Source organism: Bos grunniens, chromosome 10, assembly GCF_055505025.1.
Source record: "Bos grunniens cultivar Pamir isolate PY7600 chromosome 10, Bosgru_T2T1.0, whole genome shotgun sequence".
Taxonomy (NCBI): Eukaryota; Metazoa; Chordata; class Mammalia; order Artiodactyla; family Bovidae; genus Bos; species Bos grunniens.
The window spans coordinates 35756930-35778582 of NC_141174.1; the positions used below are offsets into that span (position 1 = coordinate 35756930).

The 21653-nt window shown below is 38.6% G+C and overlaps 1 protein-coding gene across 9 annotated transcripts in view; it reads left to right on the plus strand.

Annotated features, from left to right (window-relative positions):
- Positions 1–305: 305 nt before the first annotated feature.
- DLGAP5 (DLG associated protein 5) overlaps positions 306–21653 on the plus strand; it is a 45809-nt gene continuing 24461 nt past the window's right edge. For 4 of the 9 annotated variants that reach the window (XM_086320584.1, XM_086320586.1, XM_086320587.1 and 1 more), the window contains exons 1-8: positions 368–718; positions 4292–4530; positions 10071–10264; positions 15200–15262; positions 16591–16675; positions 16739–16885; positions 17676–17746; positions 20788–21062. In XM_086320584.1, the coding sequence (XP_086176710.1) occupies positions 4293–4530; positions 10071–10264; positions 15200–15262; positions 16591–16675; positions 16739–16885; positions 17676–17746; positions 20788–21062 (1073 nt within the window). In that variant the 5' untranslated portion in view covers positions 368–718; position 4292. Of the gene's footprint in view, positions 719–4291; positions 4531–10070; positions 10265–15196; positions 15263–16590; positions 16676–16738; positions 16886–17675; positions 17747–20787; positions 21063–21653 lie in introns of those variants that run through there. The other 5 variants (XM_086320589.1, XM_086320591.1, XM_086320585.1 and 2 more) reach the window with 3 other exon arrangements.

Below are 21653 nucleotides of genomic sequence, written 5' to 3' on the forward strand. Positions count from 1 at the left end.
AAAACTCATCAGATTATACACTCAAAAAACCTATGCTTCTGAATGTAATTACTTTATATCTATTTTTTAATGTAGACGAGAAAAAAAAGACAAGTAACAAGTAATAAAACTAATAATGATTTAACGAGCAATTTGGTGCGATAATAAAACTTCCTTTAAAACTTTAAGCGAAGAAAATATTTCATTAAGTTCAGCTGATTTATGTAATTAAACAAGGACATTAAAAAGTCCTGCAAATAAAAAACAACAACAAAAAGCCCTGCAAACTCTGACGCCCCTCTCCTTCATCCTGTCCTTTCTCTGATACCAGCGAGGGCCAGGTAGCTGCCGAGCGGACGCAAGCGTAGCCCACGGTCAACCACCGGCCACTCCCGCTCCTAGCCGGCCCAGACCTCCCACCGCTCCGCCCTTCGTCAATATAGCATCCCGGACACGCCCAAAGAGCCCGCTCACACCTACCCTTTGAATGGTCCGTTAACCTTTCAATCAATTCAAATACGGCAAGGAGCGAGCTAATAGCGCGCCTCGTCGAGGGGAAGAGGCGGGCACTTTTACCGGAAGTGTTGGTTAAAATACCTCCAATCAGCGGCTCTGTGCGGGAAGTTTGAATTTTGTCGATTCTTGCTGTAGACGTTCCTTCTTCGGAGGCGCGGTGGTCTTCCAGGACCAGAGAGTTCCTTTTAGTTTGGTTGAAGTTTAACGCTAGAAACTGCCTCAGGTAGGTAGTTGCTGGGTAGCTGGAGGAGGACACGGTTCGCTTCTTTCTAGAAGTTATAAAAGGGTCCGAGGACTGGCGGCAACGCTCTGAACTTCGCCTGGGGGAGGCTTCTTCTAGGACCTCATTACCTCTCCTTCCGGAAGCTGTTGCCTCAGTCCTCCGGAAGAGTAAATATTTTTTGAGAAGACCTGTGTAGCAGCAGCATTTCGCCACCGGGGTGTAATTGGCATTTGGCCCCAACTATATTCCAGTAGCTCCTTACAGATTATGTGACAACTAAAAACGCTTGGGTTGACAATCCCTAGGCAAGCAAGACTAAGTAAGGCGTTCTAGACTTTCAGGCTGGAAGAAACTCCAGTCAAGGGTAGAGAACTTAAATGTGTGTGAAGAGCCGGGCTGCGGGGCTGGGGATTTCAGCTCCACTACCTTTTAACAGTGCTTATGTGGGCAGTTAATTTACCTCATCTGTATAAGGGTAGTTATACTACCTTTTAGGATTTAGATGATAATAAAATATGCCTTCAGTGTTAGCCCTTTCTCGCTTTGCTGTGTACAATACAGTGCTATGCCGTATTTTAAAAAACTAATACATAATTTTAATTTTTTCTTTAATAACTGCTTAATATTGTTGCAGGAAAAGCCAATTTTGACTCCAGGTTGGAACTGTTTCTTTGACTTGCTTTTCCGTTGCTTTTGTTATTATATATAATCATACAGAATGGCCTGCCTCAGAGAATCCTACCCCTCTGCTTGACTTTTAAACTAAAATGCCTTTGTTCAGAACCCTAGACATTAGTGTGCCATCTTCTTGGTCAGCTCTGGGGAATAAAGTCCTTGCCTCTATACTTCATCTCCCCTTCATTGGCCTGCTGTGCAGCAAGGAGAGCAAGTGTTCCATAGTATTTGTGAGAAGTGGTAAAAAAAAATAGTAGAGGAGAGTTCTTGATAAAAAGCACAGTTCTTTATCACTTCCTCTGGACCCTTAAAGGAGAATGTTTTTAGCATTCAGTTCAGTCGCTCAGTCCTGTCGGACTCTTTGTGACCCCATGGACTGCATCTTATGAGGTTTTTCTGTCCATCACCAACTCCTGGAGCTTGCTCAAACTCATGTCCATCGAGTTGGTGATACTGTCCGACCATCTCATCCTCTGTCGTTCGCTTCTCCTGCCTTCAATCTTTCCCAGCATCAGGGTGTTTTCTAATGAGTCATTCAGGTCAGATGAATTCTCATATTTTATACTCTGTTGATTGCTTGAAATAGCATTTTAATTTGCCTCACTTCTTATGCAGATTTTTATGTGCAGTTTTCTAGGGTACTTTCTTTGTTATTCTTGTTGTTGAAGAGCACTGTGTGCTTATGTATTTTTAAAATTCCTAGTGACAGACGTTCCATCCTTCCCTCCCCCCGTTTTCTTTTAAATTGGCAAGACTCTTTGGAGAATTGGTCCTTTTTCTCCAGTTTGGCTTAGTTGTTCTCTCCACTAGTTGTTTAGGTGAGGCTCTTAGATTTTCCAGTTTCCTTTATTCTCTTCCTCAGTTGGAGCCTGGTAGGCTACAGTTGATGGGGTCTCAAAAAGTCTGACAGGACTGAGTGACTTCACTTTCACTTTCATTTGGATCCACAGTTTCTTAGAACCCATGACATCATCTTTCTTGTTCTCTCTTGTTTTACTTCAATACATTCTCAGGGATCTTTCTAAGAAAAGAGTATATGCCAAATAAACTATATGACTTCTTGTATGGCTAAAAGAATTTTATTCTGTCTCACCAAAGCAAGCATATGGTTATCCTTCTACATCATTATGGTACTTCTGGAAACCCTTTTTTCTCAATCTCATATTTGACTGCCTATTTATCTTCTCTAACTATATAATATGCATCTTGTGGGTTGTTTTTTTTTGTCTTCTGGTTGAGAAAAAGTGCCAGGCTGCCTGCGTTCATCATCAGATCAGATCAGATCAGTCGCTCAGTCGTGTCCAACTCTTTTCGACCCCATGAATCACAGCACGCCAGGCCTCCCTGTCCATCACCATCTCCCGGAGTTCACTCAAACTCACGTCCATCGAGTTGATGATGCCATCCAGCCATCTCATCCTCTGTTGTCCCCTTCTCCTCTTGCCCCCAATCCCTCCCAGCATCAGAGTCTTTTCCAATGAGTCAACTCTTCGCATGAGGTGGCCAAAGTACTGGAGTTTCAGCTTTAGCATCATTCCTTCCAAAGAAATCCCAGGGCTGATCTCCTTCAGAATGGACTGGTTGGATCTCCTTGCAGTCCAGGGGACTCTCAAGAGTCTTCTCCAACACCACAGTTCAAAAGCATCAATTCTTCGGCGCTCAGCCTTCTTCACAGTCCAACTCTCACATCCATACATGACCACTGGAAAAACCATAGCCTTGACTAGACGGACCTTTGTTGGCAAAGTAATGTCTCTGCTTTTCAATATGCTATCTAGGTTGGTCATAACTTTCCTTCCAAGGAGTAAGCGTCTTTTAATTTCATGGCTGCAATCACCATCTGCAGTCATTTTGGAGCCCAAAAAAATAAAGTCTGACACTGTTTCCACTGTTTCCCCGTCTATTTCCCATGAAGTGATGGGACCAGATGCCATGATCTTCGTTTTCTGAATGTTGAGCTTTAAGCCAACTTTTTCACTCTCCACTTTCACTTTCATCAAGAGGCTTTTGAGTTCCTCTTCACTTTCTGCCATAAGGGTGGTGTCATCTGCATATCTGAGGTTATTGATATTTCTCCCGGCAATCTTGATTCCAGCTTGTGTTTCTTCCAGTCCAGCGTTTGATGTACTCTGCATATAAGTTAAATAAACAGGGTGACAAGATACAGCCTTGACGAACTCCTTTTCCTATTTGGAACCAGTCTGTTGTTCCATGTCCACTTCTAACTGTTGCTTCCTGACCTGCATACAAATTTCTCAAGAGGCAGATCAGGTGGTCTGGTATTCCCCTCTCTTTCAGAATTTTCCACAGTTTATTGTGATCCACACAGTCAAAGGCTTTGGCATAGTCAGTAAAGCAGAAATAGATGTTTTTCTGGAACTCTCTTGCTTTTTCTATGATCCAGCGGATGTTGGCAATTTGATCTCTGGTTCCTCTGCCTTTTCTAAAACCAGCTTGAACATCAGGAAGTTCACGGTTCACATATTGCTGAAGCCTGGCTTGGAGAATTTTGAGCATTCATCATCGGGAAGGTTAAGGCAACTATTCTGTATACTGTCCTTCACTTACTTTTCCCTATTTTCACCTTTACTTCATACATTTTGCAGTGTTCTCTATGGTAAGCCTAGAATCTCTTGTTTATATTCCAGACCTTGGCTTCCTGGACTTCACTTCACCTGTCAAACAGGTTCCTATTCAGAACCCCAAAATAGTTTGTAGTATCTTCTCTTTTGATAACTTTCTTCCCACTCTTAACTCACATGTATATTCCATTTTGTATTTTAACATTTTTATTTCAGAAAGCTCTGAAGTGGTATAGGAAGTGAACTGGAATCTTAAGTTTTTAAAATATAAAATGAAATTCCACGTAAGTTGGTCTTTCTCTCTTTTTCCTGACAGGATGTCTTCATCACATTTTGCCAGTCGGCACAGAAAGGATTTAAGTACTGACATGATTAGAACTAAAATTGCTCATAGAAAATCACTGTCTCAGAAGGAAAACAGACATAAGGAATATGAACGAAATAGACATTTTGGTTTGAAAGATGTCAACATTCCAACCTTGGAAAGTAGAAGTCTTCTTGAATTAGATGAGACATCTCAAGAGCTTGTTCCAGAAAAGGCCAGTATCAAGCCAAGTAAGTAGAGGTTGATTGTAGTTTCAAGTGTTTTGAAGAGTAATATCTGAGAGTATTATTACCTCAGAAGAGTGGTTTAATATCTGAGGTTTAAAAAAACCCTGACCAGAAGAATGGAGTTTTGAAATAACATTCTAAATAACTGTGTTTTCTACAATTGCTGCTGCTGCTAAGTCACATCAGTCGTGTCCGACTCTGTGCGACCCCATAGACGGCAGCCCACCAGGCTCCCCCCTCCCTGGGATTCTCCAGGCAAGAACACTGGAGTGGGTTGCCATTTCCTTCTCCAATGCATGAAAGTGAAAAGTGAAAGTGAAGTTGCTCAGCTGTGTCTGACTCTTCGAGACCCCATGGACTGCAGCCTACCAGGCTCCTCCGTCCATGGGATTTTCCAGGCAAGAGTACTGGAGTGGGTTGCCATGGCCTTCTCCGTTTCTACAATTAAGTACTTCCTATTTCAAGCAAAGACTGAACGTCCCTGTCTAGGCTAATGCCATTCACCTATGGAGTATTATAACATTTTTTACCTATATGGCCTTATAGGAATCCTAATTTCTTACTTCTAGAGCTTAGGTAAGATAAACATTAACAAGATAAGTTAATAAGGGTTATATAAAAATATAACCGATGAGAATTTGCATGCTGCAACTAAAAAAATATGGATATACTTGATTGAAGTATCCAAAAGGTAAGGATACTAAATCAAAGTATTCATCCCTGTAGTTTGCCTAGGTGGATTTAGGGTGGTTAGGAGGGGAAGAACCAATTCAAAAAGAAAGGAATGATCTCAGCAAAAGATAAAGATAATAAAAATGAGTGTTAGAAGGCAAGGGATACTATAGAATAGAAGGAAGAGAACTGGAAAGTGTCATGCATTTGCAGAATGAGTCATTGGACTCCTATTTAGTTGTGTTTATATAGCAGGTACTAGGAGCTAGATTGCAGTGAAACAAAGCAAAGATAAAGTTTGAAGAAATGGCAGAGAGAGATAAAGTCTTAGAAGTTTTATAGAGAAATGAGATGTCACATCGTTCTAAGTGTTCACTGCTTCAGTTTTTATCATTTTTCCAGAACCAGTGTAATGTTTGACACGCACGAGACACTCAACATATAAAGGTTAATTGCTTCTGTAATAGGGAGGGGTGGGCTAAAACTATTTCTTCTAGATTTGTCATTTTTGTGATTCTAAAAGAAAATGAGAGAAAAGAATTGGATTAATATGTTGTAGCGTTTTTGTTTTTGAGATGAAGTGATGGTTTATGTTTGAAGATCAAAGAAAGTGGGTTGGTCGTTGAGGGGGGATAGAGTAAAGAATAACATCTGTTAGGAGTTCAGAGGAAATGAAAACTGGGTCATAGAACTGAATAAGATGGACTTTGAAGAAAACTGACATTTTCTGTGAGAAGAGGTGATGTTATTGCCTTCTGAGTTGTCTCTTTGCTTCTACTCGGACCCTCTCAAACACTTCATTCCTCGGCCAAAATCTTTCAAATTAAATTTAACTTTGTCAGTGTGCTATTAAAGTGTTTTTTATTCCTCATTTGCAAAGGCCTAGAGGTAGGAGCCAGAGAAGGCAATGGCAACACTCCAGTACACTTGCCTGGAGAATCCCATGGGCGGAGGAGCCTGGTAGGCTGCAGTCCACGGGGTCACGAAGAGTTGGACACGACTGAACTACTTCACTTTCACTTTTCACTTTCATGCATTGGAGAAGGAAATGGCAACCCACTCCAGTGTTCTTGCCTGTAGAATCCCAGGGAGCGAGGAGCCTGGTGGGCTGCCGTCTATGGGGTTGCACAGAGTCAGACACGACTGAAGCGACTTAGCAGCAGCAGCAGAGGTAGGGATGGGCCAGGTGTGTTCCAGAGAAGGTGAATAAGGAAGCATGGCTGGAGAAAGCAAGCAAGTTCCCATAGAGCCCTGAGGGCCATCATTATAAGGACATTGGCTTTTACTCTGAAATATGAAATGTTTAATGGATTAATGAATGTTTCTCTGATTTACGATTTAAAGGCATCTCTTTGGCTACTGTGTTAAGAATAGATTGTGGGGTGGCAAGCATAGCCACAGAGAGACCAGCTTGAAGACTGTTGCAATAATTTAGTACATGGTTGACCACAGTGGCGAAAGTGTGAAAGTGTTAGTCTCTCAGTCATGTCCAACTCTTGGCGACCCCATGGACTATAACTCACTAGGCTCCTCTGTCCTTGGAATTCTCCAGGCAAGAATACTGGAGTGGGTTGCCATTTCCTTCTCCAGGTATCTTCCGACCCAGGGATTGAACCTGGGTCTCCTGCATTGCAGGCAGATTCTTTACCGTCTGAGCCACCAGGGAAGCCAGAGTGGTAGCAGCAAAAATAGTTGGTTGAATTCTGGATGTATTTTGAGGGTTGAACCAATATGATTTCTAAATGGATTCAATGTAGGGGTTGATGAAGAAAGAGAAGTCAAGGGAACTTCCCTGGAGGTTCAATGTTCAAACTCCACTCTTCCACTGCAGGGGGTAAGGGTTTGATCCCTGGTAAGGGAACTAAGATCCCACATGCTGAGTGGCCAAAAAGTTAAACAAATAAATATAGATGAGTAAGAAAGAGGAATCAAGATGATTCCAAAGTTTTTGGCCTGAGCACCTAAAAATATGCAGTGGCCATTTACTAAATTGTAAAGGACTGGGGGAGTGGTAAGGTTAGAGTTCAGTGTTAGATGTAAAAGAGGAGATTTTGAAAAGGTAGTTGGATATCCAAGATGAGTTCAGAGGAGAAGTCTGAGCTAGATAAATAAATTCAGGTGTTGCCAACTTATACATGGTCTTTTGGTTTTTTAAATATTTATTTGTTTGGCAGTGCCGAGTCTTACTTGCAGCACTCAATCTTCAATCTTCCTTGGGGCATGAGAGATCTTAGCTGTGGCATGTATACAGGATCTAGTTCCCTGATCAAGGTTCAAACCTGCATCCCCTGCATTGTAGGACAGATTCTTAACCACTGGAGTGCTAGGAAATACCATGGAATTTTTTTTCCTGAATATTTTCCATATGCAGTTGGATGAATCTGTGGATGTGGAACCCAGGAATATGGAGAGTCGACTGTAGAAAGGAAAGAAGTAGCATGCATTTTGTGTGCTGTTCCAGCCATATTCATTTGTGCATTGCAGGTGGAAAGTTGACATAGAGAGGCCTTTAATTGGAATTGGGATTTTGCCAGAGTGAGAGAGGGGCCAAAAAGTTGAAGAAGTGATTATGATGATAAATCATGGACTCTAAATTGGATATGAAAACACTTGATGTGAGGGAGGTGAAAGACAGTGAAAATATGATCGTAGATCAGGAGCATGTAGGTACGTCCTGGTGGAGCCAAAGAATTGTTGGAAAGATAAGATATGGTAATCAGAGAGTGGATTTCTTGAAATTGGGCTTATGAAGGACATATAGTATTCATCGGTAATAATGAGGTCTCAAGTGCCTGGTTATCTCATGAATAAATACAGGTGTGACAGGAAATTGGTCCTCTGAGCCCTTGAAGTTTCTGGCAGGGCCTGGGTTGATCAGACCTCTCTCTCTTTGGCTGGTTAGTTGCATTTGACCACAAGCAGTGTGGTCTGTGAATGTTATTTTATGTGTGCATGACACGAGAAAGGTTGAAGTACTAGTATGGGTGTGATCATGGGAATGGGTACCTGAGATACAGTGGAAGAAAGATCACTGGAAGAAAGAACACCTAAGAATCGAGAAGCTAGGGTACTGGATGAGTCATCAAGATTTGTGCAAGAACAGTGATGGAGACAATGACAGTGAGCCACGAGCTAAAGCCTTCAAGGAAGGAGAAACAAACATGGAAGAGATACTGGGTTAGATCTGATGACACAAAATGTAAAGCTGGGATCTTTAAATGAAGAAGAAATAATCAGAAACCAACAATGAGGTCATCTGTCCTCTTCGGGTGCAGTGATACTCTAGTGTGGGAGAAAAAACAGTCAGCCTCATGAGAGGACAACTAGGGAAGCAGTGACTTCAGGGGAGAGCCAGGTTTCAGTTCAATCAAGAGCTGAGGGGAACCTTCACAGAAGTCGAAGATAAAGGGGTTTGTTGGTGACTGACCACTTGATCATCTGTGTTTTTGCATATTCTGTACTCTGCCTGGGGTTTTCTCTTATTTAACAATTTTATCAAGGTCCAATTTATATACTATAAATTTCCCTCATTTTAAGTATATACCTTTTTGTAGTAAATTTATTCAGTTATGCAGTTATGTATGGATTATTTTTAATCCTTACCCAGGGGACAAACACTTATTTATTCCTCTGAACCCTTTTTAGGTATGCTGTGTTAAGGAAGCATTTCCTGATCTCTCCAGATAGCTGTTGTACTGATTCTTTTTAATGGGCATTCTCTTTTTTAAAACTGTGTTCCCTTGAGCCCCTCAAGGGCAGACATTTTCTTACTTATTCTTCCTACTAAAAATGTCTCACACATGGTAGCCACTTATATTTTTCATATAAAAATGTTTCAACAAACATTATTGTATTAAATAAGCATTATATTGTAAGACACTTCATAGTTTAAAGAAACATAAGATTTATGTGGAAAACCTAAATTGAGCTAAACTGACAGGGAGCCTAAATATCAAAAGAAAGAAATAGTATTAGTTACCCCAAAATTCAGTGGCTTAAAACAATAAGTGTTTATTAATTTACACAGTTTTTGTGGGTCAGGAATTTAAGTGCAGCTTGGCTAGATGGTTCTGGAGACTGCAGTCAGGATGTTATGCAGGATGCATCTGAGGGCTTGACTGAGACTGGAGATCTACTTCTACATGCTGTTTGATTATTGTAAAGGATTCACTTCTGAAGTGACTCATCCATGTGACCAGCAGGTCGATGCTGGCTTTTGGCAGGAGGCCTTAGTTCTTTGTCACGTGGACATCTCTATGGGGCTTCCTGAGTCTCTTAACAGTTCCACGTGGCCACTGGCATCCCCCCAGAGCAAGTGATCTAAGAGTGTATGCGTATGTGCTAAGTTGCCTCGGTTGTGTCTGTTTGTGACCCTGTGGACTGGAGACTCCTCTGTCCATGGGGATTCTCCAGGCAAGAACGCTGCAGTGTGTTGCCATGCCCTCCTTCAGGGGATCTTCCCAACCCAGGATCTAACCTGCATAGTCATGGAGTTGTTCTCCATCATTTCCACAGTACTTTCTTGGTCACACAGGTCGGCCCTATTCAGATGGCAGGGATGACACAAGACATGACTGCCAAGAGGTGAGAATCACTGGACGTCAGCTTGGAGTCTGGTATCATAGAAGTTAATTAATTTAAAAGTGAACTAATACATCCCTAGACATAGCAAGCAATCAGATATTTGAACAAGTGAAGTCAAAAGAAATAGGAATATTAAAACAGAGGTGGAAATAAATTGAAGTGCTAAGGAATTAACAAGAAGTTACTAAAAGCACTTCTTAGCAACAGTTGAAGTTAGAAGTTAAGATATTTGCCTAACTTTCTATCTGAAATATTTTATATACTGTTTTTTCTTTTTTCCTACTTAGAGTCAACAAAAACTGTTGTCTTTGATCAACGAAAACAGATGCTCCAAAAATACAAAGAAGAAAAACAACTTCAAAAATTGAAAGAGCAGAGAGAGAAAACTAAACGAGGAGTATTTAAAGTGGGTCTTTATAGACCTGATATGCCTTGTTTTCTTTTCTCAAACCAGAATGCTATGAAAGCTGAGCCAAAAAAGGTTAGTATCCTAACTTGATACAGAGAAATAGTTGCTTTTAACTGGTATTTTCTTTAAGAGATTAGATGACTAAAATAATCATTTCCCTGAGTCCCCTAGTTGATAGGGGTGGGAATGACATAATAGTAACTCTGAAGATGAAAACAGAGTCTCTTGATGTAACTGCTGGTAGGTTGAGATTGGATAAAACCAGGGGAGAGATTGGAAAAAACCTGGTAGAGTCAGGCTAAACAGTGAATGCTGTGCCAGAGTATTTGGTGTTTACCTTATAGGATATGCAGAGTTAAGGGAGGCTTATAAATGAGATTGTACCATTATCAAACTAATATTCAGGAAGATTACCTTGCCTTAAGGATTATAGTCTAGAAAGGCAAGCTTTTATAGATGGAAAGACCAGTTGTGAATCATATATTATGACTATTCTCTATACATAGATTAGGTGAAAAGAGATAAGTGGACTGGGCCATTGGTTTAAAAACAAGAAATAGGTTTAAGACATCTTTTTTCCTGAGATATAATTGACATTAATTTCAGGTGTGCAACATAATGAGTCATTATTTGTATAAGTTATAAGATGACCACGGTAATTAGTCTAGTTAACATCTATCACCACACATAGTTAAACAAATTTTTTTCTCGTGATGAGAACATTTAAGGTCTACTCCTGACAATGTTCAAACGTACAGTATAGTATTATTAACTGTTGTCACCATGCTGAATACTATATTCCCAGGACTGACTTATTTTTAAAACTGGAAGTTTGTACTTTTTGACTATATTCACCCTTTTTGCCCAACCTGCACCTCTGGCAACCACCAGTCTGGTTTTTGTTTGTTTTTTTAAGTTTAGTTTAATTTATTTGGCTGCACTGGGTCTTTAGTTATGGCATATGCAGGGTTGTTGATCTTTGTTGTGGCATGTGAGATCTTTAGTTGTGATATTCCAAGTCTTACCAGTTCCCCGACCAGGGATCGCACCTGGGCCCTCTCCATTGGGAACACAGAGTCTTAGCCACTGCACCCTCAGGGAAGTCCCCTACCAGTCTGTCCTTTATTTAGGAGGTTGTGTTTTTTATTATTATTTGTTTAAACTTCCAAATATAAGTAAGGTCATATGGTATTTGTCTTTCTCTGGCTTATTTGTTTAAACTTCCAAATATAAGTAAGATCATACGGTATTTGTCTTTGTCTGACTTATTTCACTTAGCATAATGCCCTCAATGTCCATTCATGTTGTCACAAAAGGCAACATTTCCTTCTTTTTTCATGGCTGAATAATAATAAAAACACCCCCAAATGGACTATTAGTTTCTTTATTCACTCATCCATTGATGGACACTTGGCTATTATAAATAATGCTGCAGTGTACATGGGGGTACATATATCTTTTTGAGTCAGTGTTTTCATTTTCTTTGGATAAGTACCCAGAATTGGAAATGCTGGATCATATGATAGTTCTAGTTTTAATTTTTTGAGGATCTTCCATACTGTTTTCCATACAGGCTGCACCAATTTACATTAACAACAACAGTGTAGTAGGGCTCCCTTTTCTCCATATCCTCACCAACGCTTATTATTTCTTGTCTTTTTGATAATGGCCTTTCTAACAGGTGTCATGTAAGACATCTTAAGAGATAAATTTGACAGGACTGGTGACCTCAAGTAAGTAGTGAGGGGTAAAGGAAGTTGAAGAGTTAAAGATGACTGTTCTGAAGATAATAGTTTGAGCAATAATACAAGTTTTATAAAAGGCTCTAGGTTTGTCCACCTCAGTTCAACTAACTCAAATTCCTGTTTATTTTATGATTGAGTAATATTTCATTGTATGTAGGTACCATAACTTCTTAATCCATTCATTGTCAATGGACATCTAGGTTGCTTTCATGTCCTGGCTGTTGTAATTAAGTGCTTCAGTGAATACTGGGGTACATGTGTCTTTCTGAATTATAGTTTTCTCAGGGTATATGCCCATTAAGGGGATTGCTAGAAAAATAATACAGATGAACCTATTTTCAGGGCAGGAATAGAGATGCAGATGCAGAGAACAGACTGTGGATACAGCAGGGGAAAAGGGGGGATGAATTGAGAGAGGAGCATTGCAATATATACATTACCATGTGTGAAATAGATAGCTAGTAGGAGGTTGCTGTGTAACACAGGGAGCCAGCCTGGTGCTTTGTGAAAACTAGGGGCTGGACGGGAGAGTGGGGTGGGAGGGAGGCTTAAGAGGAAGGGGATATGCATATACATATAGCTGATTCATGTTGTATGGCAGAAACCAACACAGCAATGTAAAGCAGTTACCTTCCGATTAAAAATAAATTTTAAAGAAAGAATGTATGGGAAAACATAATATTACAAATTTTGCTACTGCTAATAGAGATGAGGAAGGCAGGAAAAGGAATAAGCGTAAGTGGGTGAATATTAATAACCTTTCAAAAAAATCCTATTTGGAAATCAGGCTAGAGATTCATGCTAAGATGTGGATTTAGGATGTGATATTAGGAGTTTAAGTTGTAGGACTAAATGAAACCACTCCAGTAAGAATATGTACAATTATCTGAGTGAGGTCTAGAGAACAGCTTCAAGTGGGCAACGATAGGTTGAAAAGGACTGATCAAATGGCAAGAGAATAAATTCTAAAGGGAGGGGTGATGTAAAGAGAATAATGAGTAAGTCAAGGATGAAGTTTGACATATACCCCAGTGTTCATTGCAGCACTATTTACAATAGCCACGACGCAACTTAGATGTCCATTGACAGATGAATGGATAAAGAAAATGTGGTACATGTATATACAATGAAATATTACTCAGCCATAAAAAGGGGTAGATTTGAGTCAGTGGTAGTGAGGTAACAAGAGCCTGTTATACAGAATGAAGTAAGTCAGAAAGAGAAAACATATATTAATGCATTTATATGGAATCTAGAAAAATGGTACTGATGAACCTGTTTGCTGGGCAGAATTGGAGACACAGATGTAGAGAACAGACTTGTGGACGCAGCAGGGGAAGGAGAGGCTGGGATGAATTGAGAAAGTAGCATTGACATATATACACTGTCACGTGTGAAACAGATAGCTGGTGGGGAGTTGCTGTATAACCCAGGGAGCCCAGCCAGGCGTGCTGTGATGACCTAGAGGGAGTGGCATGGGGGCAGAGAAGGGAGGCTCACGAGGGAGAGGAGATATATATATATATGTGTATACATAATTAGGGTTGTTGTATGGCAGAAACCAACAACATTTGAAAGCAATTTTTCCTCCAATTAAAAAGTAAATTTAAAACTTAAACAAAAAAAGATGAAATTTGAACAGATCAGTTGGACTGTAGATTAGGTAGTCGTTGGTGGTTTGCAATTTAAAGATACATATAAATAAACTCATTGACTATATACTCATTCCTGATTTAAGTAAGAATTGAACAATATAAAGCCCCAAGATACTGCTTCTTTTTTAGGCCTCATGAATCTCAATAATTCATTTGACAGATCTTTGATTATTTACTCTGTATGATCTTAGGATAATGTAGAAGAGACCAAAATTAATAGAATGTAGTGCAAGTGGAAAGATATAGATAAATATGTTCTATATATTAGAGGAAGGAGAGACTGTTTGCATTGGAGGAACATCAGAGAGGACATCTTGGAAGGGATTAGATTCAAGCTGTCTTTTCAAGAATATATAGGATGCCATTCATTGGTCTACACCGTAAACAACTTTTAAAATATGATAAGAAATATTGTGTTAAATAGTATGATTCAGTGAGGAGTCAATAATTGTTCTTCATTTTGTTCAGGCAATAGCCATTGCTGAATTTTAATCCCTTTAAGTACTGTTAAGAAAAGCCTAATTTCTTTAGCACTAGGTTTTCATTGAGATTTGGAGAAGAAAAATGACTTCTCATCTAGAGAAGTCTGATTATGCTTCTTAAGAAATTTTATAGAGTTGATAAATACCTTATAATTTTTTAATCAGTCTTTCTCCTCAATTTTTCCCACACTTTTTGATCAGGTCTCCATTTTCTTACTGACAATGAACAGCTGTGTAATCATGAGATTTGAAGGCAAATTGTCAAAGCTAGGGAAGTAAGCTGTACAGTATCTTTTCATAAACAGAAAAAAAAAAGATCCTAATACTCAAGTTTGTTCATCTGTGTGCTCAGTCGCTCAGCTGTGTGCGACTCTTTATGACCCCATGGATTGTCGTCCTCCAGGCTCCTCTGTCCATGGAATTTTCCAGACGAGAACACTGGAGCAGGTTGCCATTTCCTACTCCAGGGAGTCTTCCCAGTTTGTTCATCTACCCCATTCCAAATATGTCCAGCTAATCATACTAATGAGGATCCTAATAACTTGGAAAATATGCTTTGAAATTTCTTCTCTTTCCTCATTGAAAAATATGAGTAAGTTTTGAAGCTATTAAATTAAACATATTTTAAATCAAACCAGAACCAGAAAAAAAACAGTAATTTAGGGAGTTCCCTGGCAGTCCAGTGGTTAGAACTCAGTGCTTTCACTGCTGGAGCTGGTGAAATACAATCTCTTTTCAGGGAGCTAAGTTCCTGCAAGCTGTGCAGCATGGCCAAAAAACCCCACAAAAGTTAAAACAAAGCAAAACAGTAAGTTAGCAAGTATCTTTTAGCTGTAAATGATTAATATAAAAATATAAATTTAAAATATAAATATTTTTTATTTATAACTTTAAAATGAGAACTTTGGACTTCCCTGGCAGTCCAGGGATTAAGACTCCGATCTTCCAATTCAGGAGGTGAGGGTTTGACCCCTGGTCAGGGAACTAAGATCCCACATGGCATGCTGTGCAGCCGCTCAAAAATAAATATATAAAACGGGAGCTTTATTTCATGAGACATGGAAATAAATTTTGCACTTTATTTAATATATTTTTTAAACTTTATCTTCTTTTGACTATTTTAAGGATGTTCCATCTTCTGTACGGATTACAAGGTCAAAGGCCAGAAACCAAATGGAGCTGACTAAGGTATAGTTGGTAGTTTAGTAGGTCACTGTTACTAAAATGACAAACTGTACTTTTTTTTCTGAGTAAGTAAATTTATTTTTAATTTAATATCAGCTTTAAGCAATAATGATTATTTTACCAGAGTTAATAATACCAAAATAGATGCTACTATATGATGACATAGCAGATTTGGCTATATGCCAAGGAAACAGTCGCTTAAAATATTTTGCACAGATGTCCTTTATGAGATCTATACTAAACTCTGACACATTCTTTTTTATTTACTGGGCTTTTATTATGTATCCCATGTCACCATAAAGCACAAATAGAAATATAAAGCACATGTTATGCTATGCTAAGTCACTTCAGTCGTGTCCAACTCTGTGCGACCCCATAGACGGCAGCCCACCAGGCTCCCCCGTCCCTGGGATTCTCCAGGCAAGAACACTGGAGTGGGTTGCCATTTCCTTCTCCAATGCATGAAAGTGAAAAATGAAAGTGAAGTCACTCAGTCGTGTCCGACTCTAGCGACCCCATGGACTGCAGCCTACCAGGCTCCTCCGTCCATGGGATTTTCTAGGCAAAAGTACTGGAGTGGGGTGCCATTGCCTTCTCCGATAAAGCACATAGGGTGAGTTTTATAAATTTATGGGTCTTCAAAACACTGCTATGGATAAAGTTACTAGGAGGATTACTAAAGTCAAGTGGTCAGGGAGAAAAGTAGTGTGCTTCTTTGTCAGGTGAGGAAGCTGTAGTTAACTGAATTTGAGTGACTGTCACATTCCTCTAGGCTCTAGGATATAATAGTGAATAAAACAAACAAAATTTCCTGTTTTCAAGGACTCTACATAAGAGATAGTGTTAAAAAAAAAAAAAAAGAACCATGTAGTGTGTCAGATGGTCAAAAGTATGGGGGAGATGAAAGAAAAGAAAGAATGGAGATGGAGAGTTTTGGAGTAGCTGTAGGGGAGAATTTTGATCATGCCTCACTGAGTTGGTGGCAGTTTAAATGCAGTCTTTCAAGAAGTAGATGAGTGAGTTGTGGGGAAGAGCTGTCTTCCAGGGGAGGAATTTTCTAGATAAAAAGATACCTGTTGTGTTTAAGGAGTCTCAGAAGATTATAGTCAGTTATTTTTTTAATGGTTTTTCTAAATTCTGGGATTCTGAAAAAGTTTGTTAGGAAATTTATGTAATGGAAAACTTGTTTCTTCATCTCATTTAGGGTAGTGGATTTTTTGCTGGTTCGTTTACAGTATCAGATTTCAAATGTCAGTTTACACCTTAAAAATGTGGTGGTTTGGTTCATTATGCAGTTAAATCACCTAATTTATACCTTATCTTTTAAATAGAGTGGTAATGGGATTGATGTTCAAGCAATCCGACCTGGTCAAAGACAGACTTCTGAGAAGAAAGTGTTGGACAAAGAGAAAAAAGGTAGAAGTATTAGCAATTTTTGTAAGTTCTGATATTGCCACAATAATTTAAAACCACCAAAAGCGTTCGGTTTTATTTTTTTTCCCGCAGCTGTACAACCTGTAATGCTGCCGGTGAGAATGACTCGATCATCTACTCAAGCAGCAAAGCAGATTGTCAAAGAAATCCCGTCTACAGCAGCAAGAAAGCCAGAGTCAAGGGCTGTTAATGGTAAGAACAATTTCTTGATCAGTGACTGAACTAGGATTATGTTGTGATCCTTGAGGGTTTTTGTGTTCAGTTTTTAAGATCATTATATACTTCTTTGAATAGGACAGAAGGAAATGGGAGATTCTAACTCTTGAAGACAGGTTTTGTGCCCCGATATCCTGTCAGCACACAGTGGATGCTCAAATGTTGAAATTTTTCAAAGTGAAAAATTAATAGCCCCAATAAATTACAGTCCATCCATTTGGTGGATTGAAGTGTAATTATTTAAGAACAAGGTGTGAAAAAACACTTAATGACATGGTTAATGATATTAAGTGGGCGAAGAGAAACAGGTAAAACCCTGAACAGTATGATTGAAATTCTATAATGAAATATGTATGTGAATGTGAACTTTGGAAAAACATATTCTGAAGTGTCAACAGTGATTACCACTGAAGTAATGTAAACTTTAGAAAAATTTTTGGTTTTGTGCTTTTTATAATTTTTTCTAATTTTCTATAATAAATATGTATTTTATATTTAGAGGCAAAAGGTAAAATACCTTAACACCTTTTGTTTTCTTTTGTTTTGTTTTGAAAACAGATGGCCTATACGTGAAACAGGAAATTTCATCTGTTTTTATCCTATTTTCTAATATGATTTTTAATCATAATGTCCCTTAAACTGTACATTTCTATTAAGCCTTTTTTCCTTTCCCAAATTACCTAGTACTTTTTTTTTTTGACTTGTACTTTTAATGCAGCATTTTTTATCTAGTCAAAATGGGTGTCTTATTTCACTTTTATTTTAGATAATGAAGCAGACAGAAAGGCACCAAATCAAGGAAAACCTGCCAAAAAGATAGGAACAAAACCTGACAAGGTAGAGTATAAACATCTGTTTATCTCTAGATACTTTGAAAATCTCATTGCTACTTTCATAAAATGGAAATTAAGCATATAGAACTGCTTCAAGAAGTTGACTCGCCATGTGTCTTAAAACCTCCTGAACCATAAAGAAGCATCAGGAGGCTTTACTTGTTGTTTTTCAGGTGTCTTATCCTCAGAGTTTTATAGTTAGAGAAAGCATAATTTGGTTAACAGGAAATAGAGAAAAGTGATAGAAACACAGCTGACAGAAACCTTCATGTCTAAGAGAGGATGGAGTTGGGTGAACTGTATTGACTCTGAATTCAGTTAGGCCTGAGTCTGAATATTGTCCTATTAGCTATATAACCTTGGGCAAGTTATGAATTTGTTTTCCCATCTCCAACACATAATACCTACATAAGAGTAGTTTTAAGAACTAAGTACTCTAATGTTTCTGACAGTGTCTAGCGTAGTACCTTATAGGGTCTATAGAAAAGAGTCACCATTTTGAGGCCCCAATGCCTTGGTTTATAATCGGTGCTATGGTTCCTTAACCTTAAAAAAGAAAGTTATACCGAAGTAAAGAAATGTGGCTATGTTGTACAGCAGAAACTAATACAACATTGTAAAGTAATTATACTCCAGTTAAAAATTAAAAAAAAAAAAGAAATGTGGCTAGATTTTTAACTGAAAATTAAAAATCAGAAATGTAAAATCCTCTAAAAATTTTGCTTGTATGGGTGGGTGAAATGTGTAAAGGTTGTCAAAAGTTACAAACTTCCAGTTACAAAGTAAGTATGGTCTGGGGATGTAATAAGCAACATGGTGACTGTGGTTAATAATACTGTGTTGTATATTTGAAAGTTGCTAAGAGGATATAGGTCATAAGATTCTCATCATAAGAAAAGAAATTGTAACTGTGGTGACAGATGTTCATAGGCTTATTACGTAGATCACTTTGCAATACATACAAATGTCAAATCATTATGTTGCATGCCTAAAACTAGTATCAGTTTTTTTTTTTTTAACAAAAAACCAAATAATTAAATTGACAAAATAAGCTTCACATTATATTTGGTTAATCTCACTGTGTCACATTGAAAAATATTTTTCTCATCAGTTCAATTGAGTTGCTCAGTCGTATCCAACTCTTTGCGACCCCATGAATTGCAACACACCAGGCCTCTCTGTCCATCACCAACTCCCGGAGTTCACTGAGACTCACGTCCATCGAGTCAGTGATGCCATCCAGCCATCTCATCCTCTGGCGTCCCCTTCTCCTCCTGCCCCCAATCCCTCCCAGCATCAGAATCTTTTCCAATGAGTCAGCTCTTTGCATGAAGTGGCCAAAGTACTGGAGTTTCAGCTTCAGCATCATTCCCTCCAAAGAAATCTGAAGGCTGATATCCTTCAGAATGGACTGGTTGGATCTCCTTGCAGTCCAAGGGACTCTCAAGAGTCTTCTCCAACACCACAGTTCAAAAGCATCAATTCTTCGGCACTCAGCCTTCTTCACAGTCCAACTCTCACATCCATACATGACCACAGGAAAAACCATAGCCTTGACTAGACGGACCTTTGTTGGCAAAGTAATGTCTCTGCTTTTGAATATGCTATCTGGGTGGGTCATAACTTTCCTTCCAAGGAGTAAGCGTCTTTGAATTTCATGGCTGAAATCACCGTCTGCAGTGATTTTGGAGCCCCCAAAAATAAAGTCTGACACTGTTTCCCCTGTTTCCCCATCTATTTCCCATGAAGTGATGGGACCGGATGCCATGATCTTCGTTTTCTGAATGTTGAGCTTTAAGCTAACTTTTTCACCCTCCACTTTCACTTTCATCAAGAGGCTTTTGAGTTCCTCTTCACTTTCTGCCATAAGGGTGGTATCATCTGCATATCTGAGGTTATTGATATTTCTCCCGGCAATCTTGATTCCAGTTTGTGTTTCTTCCAGTCCAGCGTTTCTCATGATGTACTCTGCATAGAAGTTAAATAAGCAGGGTGACAAGATACAGATCTGATAGAGTGCTTGATGAACTATGGAATGAGGTTCGTGACATTGTACAGGAGACAGGGATCAAGACCATCCCCATGGAAAAGAAATGCAGAAAAGCAAAATGGCTGTCTGGGGAGGGCTTACAAATAGCTGTGAAAAGAAGAGAAGCGAAAAGCAAAGGAGAAAAGGAAAAATATAAACATCTGAATGCAGAGTTCCAAAGAATAGCAAGAAGAGATAAGAAAGCCTTCCTCAGCGATCAATGCAAAGAAATAGAGGAAAACAACAGAATGGGAAAGACTAGAGATCTCTTCAAGAAAATTAGAGATACCAAGGGAACATCTCATGCAAAGATGGGCTCGATAAAGGACAGAAATGGTATGGACCTAACAGAAGCAGAAGATATTAAGAAGAGGTGGCAAGAATACATAGAAGAACTGTACAAAAAAGATCTTCATGATCCAGATAATCACGATGGTGTGATCACTGACCTAGAGCCAGACATCCGGGAATGTGAAGTGCAGTGGGCCTTAGAAAGCATCACTACGAACAAAGCTAGTGGAGGTGATGGAATTCCAGTGGAGCTATTTCAAATCCTGAAAGATGATGCTGCGATTTTTCTCATAGGATAAGTTTATTTATAATCAAGGTTATTGTAAAAGAGGATTTGTTACTTGACAATAATAGTCTTCCAATAAACACTGGATTTCTGATTCTCAAATCATTGTAATTATCCACATAATTTAAATTAAAAAATGAGTATTTGTCAGTTGGGTAATTTTTCCACCTTAATTTTCATATATCTTAATTTGCCGTAATACCTAAAACCTATTATTTAGTCTTTTTAATGAGGATTGGTTCTCTCTCTCTGGATCCTAACAATGGTTTAGTTAGCTGGTCTACTGATTTCATATTTACATTTAACTGTATTTATTTTTCTTTCTTAAATTATATTCATGGGACACATATCTCAAGTCTAGTATTTTCAGACCTGTAAAAATTGGCTTGACTATATCCCCAGGAGAGAAATTCTCACTCTTCTGTTTCCTTCCATCCAGGTCATTTCTTTTAAAGTTGATAATGAAGAAAATACTTTGGATTCACAAACCAGTGCCACAAATGGAATGAATCCAGATGGAGTCTTATCAAAAATGGAAAATGTATCTAAGACGAACAGTGCAAAAATGAAAGGGAAAAATTCCTTTGCACCCAAAGATTTTATATTTCAGCCATTAGATGGTCTGAAGACCTATCAAGTAACACCTATGACTCCCAGAAGTGCCAATGCTTTCTTGACACCCAGTTATACCTGGACCCCGTTAAACACAGAAGTGTAAGTATTTAAAGTTAATAATGAATTCTTTGCTAAGATGGTTAACAATCACCTTTCTTAGATTTGGCATGTGCTTTTTAAAGGTTAATGTTTAGTTAGTAAATTATGTTAATTATAAATCATGAAAATTTGGTCTTTTAAAAAAATTCTTCAGAAGGGTACAGTAATGTACTAGACAGTTTTAATATTTCCTATACATTGTTTTTATCTGTATTTTCATGGTACTCTTTGTGGCGTTTTTTTGCTTTTAATAGGTGATCTTTTTATAAAGACTTATAAATAAATTTTTAGAAGAAAGAAACTGTAATACTGTAGCTCAGAAATGGTGGGGTTTTTTGTCTTTTTGCTAAGTGTTACTTTAGAAAAATTACTTCTAAAGACAAAAATAATTAACTTGCAAAGTGAGGGAAAATCAGTTGGAATCTTTAATAGAAATAGCATGGTTGTTTTGCAAAGACTGGCTGATAGCAAATTTACTAGAAACTGCTCAGCAGCATGCAAGACTATAGAGTGCTTATGTTCCATGAAGAGATTTTTATAATCTTTGGATCTCGTAAGTAGTAAAGACAGACATTCCCACTATAGGTGTTT